This window comes from Lepidothrix coronata, unplaced genomic scaffold (genome assembly GCF_001604755.1).
Source record: "Lepidothrix coronata isolate B3197 unplaced genomic scaffold, Lepidothrix_coronata-1.0 Scaffold29, whole genome shotgun sequence".
Lineage (NCBI taxonomy): Eukaryota > Metazoa > Chordata > Aves > Passeriformes > Pipridae > Lepidothrix > Lepidothrix coronata.
The window spans coordinates 1,437,546-1,447,005 of NW_016690209.1; the positions used below are offsets into that span (position 1 = coordinate 1,437,546).

A 9,460-nucleotide genomic window follows, 5' to 3' on the forward strand; every position below is an offset into this window, starting at 1 on the left:
GAGAGAGAGAGAGAGAGAGAGAGAGAGAGAGAGAGAGAGAGCGGCAGGCAGAGAAAAGGGAAAAAGGAGGAAGAAGTTTTTTAAAATCAAGGCTCCGGCGGTAATAATAGCAGTTATTAGCATTATTAATCCATCAGCGAAGAGGAAGATCCTGATCTTGATCCAAGTGTGGTTTTGGGGAGTCCCCCTCCCCCCTTTCCTACCCCTCCCTACGAAAAAAAAAAAAAGTCCAGCTTGGGACTCCGCTGCGGCTGCTCCTCGTTTTTCTGCTCAAGGCTGGTTCCAGGCAAAAGTAGTTTGAATGTACAACATGATGGAAACCGAGCTGAAACCTCCCGCCCCCCAGCAAACTTCGGGGGGAGGCACAGGCAACTCCAACTCGGCCGCCAACAACCAGAAGAACAGCCCGGACCGGGTCAAGCGCCCGATGAACGCGTTCATGGTGTGGTCCCGCGGGCAGCGGCGGAAAATGGCCCAGGAGAACCCGAAGATGCACAACTCCGAGATCAGCAAGCGGCTCGGGGCGGAGTGGAAACTTTTATCCGAGGCGGAAAAGAGACCCTTCATTGACGAAGCCAAGCGGCTCAGAGCTCTGCACATGAAGGAGCACCCGGATTATAAATACCGACCCCGGAGGAAAACCAAGACCCTCATGAAGAAGGATAAGTATACGTTGCCGGGGGGCTTACTGGCACCGGGCACCAATACCATGACGACTGGGGTAGGGGTTGGGGCCACCTTGGGAGCTGGGGTGAACCAGAGGATGGACAGTTACGCGCACATGAACGGCTGGACCAACGGAGGCTATGGGATGATGCAAGAACAACTCGGCTACCCGCAGCACCCGGGCTTGAACGCGCACAACGCGGCGCAGATGCAGCCCATGCACCGCTACGACGTGAGCGCCCTGCAGTACAACTCCATGACCAGCTCGCAGACTTACATGAACGGATCGCCTACCTACAGCATGTCCTACTCCCAGCAAGGGACCCCGGGCATGGCCCTGGGCTCCATGGGCTCGGTGGTCAAGACGGAATCCAGCTCCAGTCCCCCCGTAGTCACTTCCTCGTCTCATTCAAGGGCTCCTTGCCAAGCTGGGGACCTTCGGGACATGATCAGCATGTATCTACCAGGTGCTGAAGTACCAGAACCAGCTGCCCCAAGCAGACTTCATATGTCCCAACACTACCAGAGTGCACCTGTTCCTGGCACAGCCATTAATGGCACACTCCCTCTATCACATATGTAAGACAAAGGGGCCGGGGAGGGCGGGGAGGGGAGGGGGGGGAAGGAAAACTAAACAAAACAAACAACAAAAAAACTTTTATTAGAAATTCTGGACTTTTTTTTTTTTTTGGACTATTTTTGTACAGAGAAAGCTCCGGGCGGGGGGTAGGGGTGGGGGTTGGGGGGTCAGAAATTAAACCGACAAGGAACTTGTATAGATCTCGGAGGGGAAGCAACTACACAAAACTTTTAAAAAGTTCTAGTGAAAACGGTAGGAACTTTGCAGAAAGTTTGCAAAAGTCTTTACCAATAATATTTAGAGCTAGACTCAAAGAGCGAAGAGGAAAATGTTTTAATATTTGCAGGCAACTTTTGTACAGTATTTATCAAAAGACACATGGCAATCAGAATGTCCATTGGTAATATAGAGAGAAGGAAAAAAAAACAAGCTCGCAAATTTGCCAATTATTTTTTAAAAATAGTGTCTTCTTGGAGCATTGTGGCTTTGGCAGCTGAATTTATAGCAGCTGCGAGAGAGAGGAAATTATTTTACGGCATTTGGACATTTAAATTGTTTTAGAAATTGTACAAAAGACACAAAAAGGTAGGATGAGTACTTGCGAACCATGGACTTGGTTTGCTGTATAAGGGCAAACGTTTAGATTGTACTAAATTTTTTTTTTTTTTTTTACTTCTTATTAAAAAGCAAAAATTGCCATGCAGGTTCACATGCCGTTTGTTAATTTATAATAACTTTTTGTTTCCAGACTTCATCTTGTTCAAAGAAAGGAAAAAAAAAAAAAAAAAAGAAAGAAAAAAACCCCTGAAATTACTGTGTTTGAAATATTTTCTTATGGTTTGTAATATTTCTGTAAATTTATTGTGATGATATTTTAAGTTCTTTTTTTTTCTCCTCATTTTCCGTAGTTGTATTTTAAAGATTCGGCTCTGTATTATTTGAAATCAGTCTGCCGACAGTCCATGTATATATTTGAACTAATACCATCCTTATAACAGGTACATATTCAAGTTAAGTTTTTACTCCATTATGCACAGTTTGAGATAAATAAATTTTTGACATATGGACACTGAAGTTCCTCTCGAGTCTTGGATTTATTTTTGTAATGCAAGATGTTTTTTAAATAATTCATGCAGTAAAAGGTATCACCGTAGCCAACCGAATACCATAAATAATGCAGCTATATATATATATATATCACATGAATATTTTTATTAAGTATGTGTATATATAGAGAGAAAGTACGATAGCTTTAATGGAGTAGCTGCCTGTGCCTCCTTTCGGGAGGGACGGGAATGTGAAGTGAGAAGCTGTTTTCCAGTTCCCTCCCGTCCCTCCCGAGGACGCGGGGTGCGACGGGGTGCGGGGGGTTCGGTCGCCGCTGCCTTTGACCACTTGTTGCCCCCGGAGGGGCCGAGCCGGGGGCTGGCAGGGCCGGTGGGAGCGGCGGCCCAGCCGCGGGCACTGCCGGCGGCCTCCCGGCTGCCAGAGACAGATAATGCGCTTCTGTCTTTTCCCAGCTGTGCTTCCCTCCTCTGGGGCAGGCAGGAGGGGAGACGGCTTCCCACGACCGGGAACCCGAGCGCGGCCGGCCTGGCGCGGCTGAGCGCTCCCCACTCTCTTTGTCCGCCACTTCCCAAACTTTCCTCTCCTGCCTCCTGGGCCGCGCAGGAGGAGGTGAGAGGTGGGGGCGGGGGTGGGCTAGGCCGGGCAGAGGTAAGAAACAACAAAAAACTAACAAACAAACAAAAACAGTCGAATGCCAGAGACATTCACGTTTTATCACAGCTCTTTCTTGAATCCTATTTCTTAAATTGCCAGCGCGGTGTAGCCCCGTTTCGGACGCTCTCTGCAGCCGGTCGCAGCCCCAAAGAGAAGCGGTGGCGCCCGCCAAATAGGAAGAGAGATCCACCATCCGTGCCAGGTAGAGTTTTACTTTGTATGGTCGTAGCCGCAGTTGCCGAGGACAGGGCTTGGCGCTGGTCCGCGCTGGTCCGCGCTGGCGGCCCTGGCCAGCGACAGGGCCCGCGAGCCCGGGCAGGGCAGGGGGCGATGGGCAGCAGAGCTGTGCACCCGCTGCGACAGTCCCTGTCCCCGGGCGAAGCCTCGGCGTTTATTTGGTGCCATTAACGCTGCTGCGGTTTCCCTTGGGAAACGCGAGAGACGGAGGTGCAAGTAATAATAAATAATAATAATTAAAAAAAAAAGGTATGAAATTTTGGATTTGGAGCACTGTGATTGCAAACTGGTCGTGTCTTCTGCTTATGGCATGTGGTGCGTGGCAAGGAAAGCCTGTGATGGTTGATTTAGGCAAGGCACAAAGTAGACACTCCAGAACGGGGCAAGCGTTGCTCAGCTTTTCTCTCTAGTATTTCTTGTTAGTTACTGGATTTCTCTTTAGCTTGGGGAGAAAGAAGGCTGGGTGAAAAAAAAACCACACACACACACACACACACACACACACACACACAAAAGTTACCTGGCTGGTTGTGACATTTTTTTGGTAGTGCAATTTCTTAGTCTCAGTTCTGGCCTCCGTCCTTGAAGTCTGGTATCCAAATGAAAACTAACATTGACAGACTAGGAGATGTGGAGATTTGCTCACTGCCTGGTTTTGTGTTTAGCTCCCTTTGTCCCTTTCACTTCTGCATCGTCACGGTACTTGAGCAGAACAACATTTTTTGCAGATTCTCAACCTTTTCTACGTATTTCACGTTAATGCAATGAGTACAATATTCTTTTTCAGAGCTGTGAGCGTTTGCAATGCGTCTGGGGATTATTCACGTGATAACGAGCCCACATCCCCGCTCCCGCTCGCCTCGCTGAGAAAAGAGAACCAGGAATAAAAGCCCAATCGATATCACGATTCCATTTTTAAAAGCGAATCTTAGCCAATTAACAGCAATAAAACCTGTCCCCTTTTTGAAGTGCTAACTAAAATATTCGAGGGGGGTATTTGGAAATGTTGGTCCTTTTACAATTCGCATAGAGAAGGCGAGCTAATACCATTAAACAAAAGGCACTAAGCCACATATTCAGGCTTAGTGAATTCAGCAACTTTTTATATGGGCAATTTGTTTAAGCTTAGATTTCGGAGTACGATGCAGAATATATGTGATTGAAACCTGATATCCCTTGGACAGATTCCTTACATCCATCCATCCATCCATCCATCCATCCATCCATCCATCCATCCATCCATCCATCCATCCATTTATCCGTTTAGAGAGGATAACCCAAAGCATTTTACACGTACAGCTGAACGGTTTTATTTTTAAAGTGTTACTTGGAGGAACGCCATTGTCCACTGCTTATTTTAAATTCAACACATTCAATAAAAGCCATTTACACCTAAGCCATTATCCTGGGCTTTTGTTTATGGCAGCTGAAATGTGTAGCAGAGCTCGTGGGTATGTTTTTATTTTGGTTATTGAAGACCTTTAGGGCTCTCCGTGGTTTCCTTTTCGTGAATTGTTGTCTTCTTTATAGCCAGGGTGATGCTCGGCCCAAGAGCACCAGTGTAATGTTTCCCTAACCTTCTGCAGAGCCAAAATGAACCCAAGGATAAGATTATAGTTTCCCCTGTGATTTTTTTACGGCTTTTTAAGTACTGGGGTGTTAAAATATTTTGTGGAACTGGAGAGGTAGATTAGCAGGGTTTCTTGCCAAAGCTGGGAAGCTGGTATTACAGACTGTCCCAGGGGGAAATCGCTCACATTAACCACTAAATGAATATTTGACAAGGGCTCATTCGGGGGTATTATTACTACAAACGGGTCCCTACTGGACTTTCTAAGGGTCAAAGAGCAATGGTTCAATTAATTATTTAGACTGTTAGTAGATTTGGTTGTAATAGCTGTACTTATTTCTGCAACCGACAGCTTCTTGCGGTGGGGGACCTGGGGAGAGGCTCTGCCTCGCAGCCCCGGCTCCAGCCCGCGGGCGGGCGAGCTGCTGCCGGTTGCCGTCAGACATTTCTTGGTCGAAAATACATTTTGATTCCTTGAGATGCCCATCGGTGCCGTGTGGGACATCAGGAGTGGCGGTGATCCCCGAAGCAGCGTGTTCTGTCTCCATATTAATTCCTCCTCGTCCCCAACGGGCAGCAGACATGTATATCTGCCTCCGAATTGGAGGTAGATAGCTCAGCAATTTAAGTGGTATATAATACAGGTCCCACTGAAAGAAAGAGGCCCATTACTGATAGGTGTGATTAGATACACTTCACTTATTTAAATCCTGATCTAACTCAAATACTAAAATGTAAAACCTGCTTTGGTGCTTATGAGATTTCTGAGGATATATGCAAAAACGCAGACATTCAGATGGCAGGAGAGCTTCGTCTTTGCGTTTTTAGTGCCAGCCAGCCTCGCCTGACACTGTCGTTTCAACATTTTTCTTGTTGAGGGGGGGGAGAGAGAAGGGAGGATTATTTTGTTTAATTTCTACAACAAACATGTCCGCAATAGTAGATACCAAAAAAAAAAAAAAAAAAAAAAACCAAACCCCAAACAAAAACCCACCAAAATAATGTTGGGAGTGTGCGATTAGGTGACAATAATATATGTTGAATGAATAAGAGATAAGCTGCAAGGGGGGAGAGGGAAGCAGTAATTACAAACCCAATTCATTCAGCTTTTCAGGACTTTTGTTGTGGGAGCTCCATTGACGGGCTTCGAGCTGCCAGTTTTCTCACATTAAAAAGAACTGATCAGCGCCTCAGGGGGACAAGCAACACCGCTTAACTGCATAGTGATGGGGTCCTCATTTAGAGCCATTACAACAAGAAAATTAAACAGAGCCTTTGTGTGCACCAGGTTTACTTTTCAATTGCTGACAGTTTATAGCTAACTGCTCAGAGATTGAAGTTTGATTGCGGTTTGATCGCCTGCTAGTTAGCACCGCCGCTATTTGAGTTTTGGTAATTAAAACCAGTTTTTCTGACGATGGCACGGGGAATTGCGAGAAGTTTGGTACTGTTTTGCTTTTGAGGAACCAATCCACTTGGCGAGGACGTACAGCGCTGCAGTGAGTGTGGGGGCTGTTTCACTTGTGAATTGAAAAGAAAAGGAGCCCAAGGGGTGGAAATTCTCGGAGCTGCACGTTTGGCTGTGCGAGAGCGGGAGAGCGAGCTCCGTTCTCCGGGACGGCCCGGCTGGCTCTGCCCGGGCACCGCGGCCGCGCCGCTCCGGGCCCGGCGGAGCCTCCGCGCCGGCAGGTGCGGGCGGGCGGAGCGGGGAGGAGGGAACAAAGCGAAACTCCGAACCTCGCGGGATGGTTTTGGAGCTTTGCTTTGGAGTTCGCAGCGGGTTTGCTGCGGCTGAGCCGCGTGTGAGTGTGACTGTGAGTGAGTGTGACCGTGTGTGACTCTGTGTGTGCGTGTGTTTGTGTCCGTGTGCGCCTGTGCGTGCAGGGGGAGGGGGCGCGCCGGAACGAGCTGTAATTTTTCATTATAGTTTAGCAGTGTTGGAGGAGGGCCGGGCCCAGACCCGCGCGGCACCGCACGGAAGGTCTGTCCACGCGGCCCGGCTCTCCCACAGGAGCCGTCGGAGACCTGTGGGCAGGAGTGCGGGGGGAGCCCGCGGACGGGGGTCCTGTCCGGAGGCGGCCGCGGGGAACGGAGCCAGGCCGGGCCGGAGAAGTTTCTGGAGGAGTTTGTCTCTGGCCCCTGCCTCGCAGAACCTTTGCCATGTGGGCGAGAGCTTGTACAGCGTGGAGTTTTTTTGTTTTGTTTTAAGTTATCTTTTTTAAAATTTAATTATATTAGGGTTTCCATGTGTTTTGTTTGTGTTTTGCTCCCCGTCCCTCCCTCCCCGAGAAAAACGCCTTTCCCTCCCTCCTTCCCTCCCTCCAAGTGTGTTTCAGACTCAAGTCACCCAGCGGGTATTCCAAGGCGGTTGGCTTCTTCAGAGAAGCGAGATGGCCCGAGGCTCGGGAGGGTCCCCGAGGGGCACCCTACAAGGCGGGGGACTGTCAGACTCCTTCCGCGGGGCCCGGAGGACCTCGATGGGGCCAAACCGGCGATGCCTGCCGTTCCTAGAAGCTCTGGGGGCAGCGGGACCTCGGGGGCGACCTGTCAGCCCCAGCGCAGGAGCTGAGCTCTTTCCTCTCGGCTCCTCTGTCCGGATCCCGGCAGCGGGCACAGGGCTGCTCTGGTCCCCGGCCGGGACGTGCCCCCGCTCCCGAGCAGGCTCCGCTGCCCCAGGAGAGCGGGAGGGGAGGCCCGGCCCCCGCAGGCTCCCCCGCCCCGGGTCCTTGGTGACCCCATCATCTCCGCAGCAGTTAGGGCTGATGACGTAATGTGGGTCCTTTTTTTTGCAGAAGGTCGTGATTAACGGGAGGGGGAGGGAGGTGGAGAGAGGGTAGAGGGAGGGAATCCCACCGGGTTCTGGAAAGAAACAGGCCTCTGCAGAGGCTTTCCCGTAGGAAGGCTCCGCGGGGGTGTCTTGACACACCGACACACTCGCACTCACTCATGCACACTCACAGCTCACACACCCCCCAGGCTGAGGGCCTGATCCTGCAAACCCGCCGCCCCTCCTGCAGGAAGCTCCCGGCGCTGGGGAGGCCCGTCCGAGCGAGCCGAGCTTACTCGGGCGAATAGGGACGCCCGGGGCCGGGGCCGGGACCGGCTTAATTAGAACTAAATCCCGCAGCGCTCTGCAAGGCGGCCGGGCCGGGGCTCCGTGAGCGGGGCTGGAGCTCATCCCCACGTTGCCCTCGGCTGCCAGGCTCTGGGGCGGCTGCCGCGGGAGAAGCTCTCCAACGTGTCCTTCTGCCATCGCTGGGAATGATGGTTCCTTTAAGCTCTTACAAATTGCAAAAGTTGAGGAAGACAGAGAAATAATTAATGTATTAAAACAAGCAGAGAATTCCTCAGGAGGCACCTTATCAACTCCAGCCACACTGGCTTCATCCCTCCTCGTATGCTAATGCCCCGTGACGTCATCGGCGCCAGATTGAATGTGAATCAGTTATGAAATTATTAGTTTTAGCTTAAAAAGCAATCTGGCTCTCCCGCGAGTGGGCTTTGCGTTGCTGAGGGTTCTCGCTCCATGTCCTCTCCATGTTATGCACACACAGTAGTTGCGACTTTCCTGTCGCAATGAATCAATATTTCCAAAGCACACATCCGAACGGGGGGTGATGTAAAGAAACCCATAGATTAATTGGGTCCCGTTTCGGAGACGGCTGTGTCTATCGATACACACTTTACACCCGAAACCAGACACTCGGATTTCCTCCTACTTTTCAGGTAGGCAAGAGCTCCTTGTGATTTATTTCTGTTAAGATCCCACAGAGGGGGTGTGATTCTTTGCCAGCGTCTGCGAAAAAATACCCAGGAGTGTTTGCTTTTGCTCGCGATGGAGGAAAATGGGCCAGAAAGGGGGGAAATACAGAAATTGTTTGCTTGTTTGTTTCAAGTAGAAAGATTTTTATTTGGAATTTTGAGAAGGAGAGAATCCCAGCGGTGGAGGGCCAAGGGATCTGAGCGGGGAACAATGGGAATTAACACCGTTTCAATCGCTGAGGCCACTCTAATTAGATGTCTGGGTCCGGCGAGATCAAATACCTGAATCTAAACCCCTCGGCTCGGTTTCTTTCGCTTGCAAATGCTTCTGAAAAACGGTTCTTGAAGAAGCCAAGCTACTCCCAAATTCCCCGGAGTCCCTTTCGAAGAGTTTGGCCAATAATAACTTTCTCTACGGGTTAGGGGGACCGGCGCGTCCCCTCCTCGGGGTGGCCGCCGGCCCCGCCGCCCCTGCCCGGGCACCCCCTGTAACACCCCCTGCACCTTCCTTCCCCCCGCCCCCCCCGCAATTGGTCTCTTTGGCCGCTTCTTTCTCCCTGTCTCCCGAGTGCAGGCTGCTCTGCTACCATGAATTATGAATAAACTCTTTCCTGGGGAGACTCGCCATCGGCCCCTCGCTCCATTCCCGGGGCTGCGGAGCCCCGGCGCGGAGCTGCCCGGCCCTGGCGAGGGAGATGGCACGGGCCCCAAGTCCCGCTTCCAGCAGCCCCCGAAGGAGGGAAAGAAGGAAAAAGGAAGGAAGGAAGGAAAGAAGGAAGGAAAGAAAGAAAGAAGGAAGGAAGGAAAGAAGGAAGGAAGGAAAGAAAGAAGGAAGGAAGGAAAGAAAGAAGGAAGGAAAGAAAGAAAAAGAAAGAAAGAAAAGAAAGAAAGAAAGAAAAAGGAAAAATAAAAAGAAAGAAGTT

General features: G+C 50.4%; 2 protein-coding genes across 3 annotated transcripts in view; both read left to right on the forward strand.

Moving 5' to 3' along the window:
* LOC108495262 overlaps positions 1 to 9,460 on the forward strand; it is a 268,389-nt gene that overhangs the window by 239,387 nt on the left and 19,542 nt on the right. The window lies entirely within an intron of this gene.
* On the forward strand, positions 7 to 1,398 carry SOX2 (SRY-box 2). Its single transcript, XM_017810777.1, has one exon. The coding sequence runs from the start codon at positions 302 to 304 to the stop codon at positions 1,247 to 1,249; it is 948 nt and encodes a 315-aa protein (XP_017666266.1). The 5' UTR covers positions 7 to 301; the 3' UTR covers positions 1,250 to 1,398.

What these genes read in the sequence shown, in the direction of transcription:
- SOX2 (XM_017810777.1), top strand. Translation starts at nt 302, where the DNA reads ATGTACAACATGATGGAAACCGAGCTGAAACCTCCCGCCCCCCAGCAA.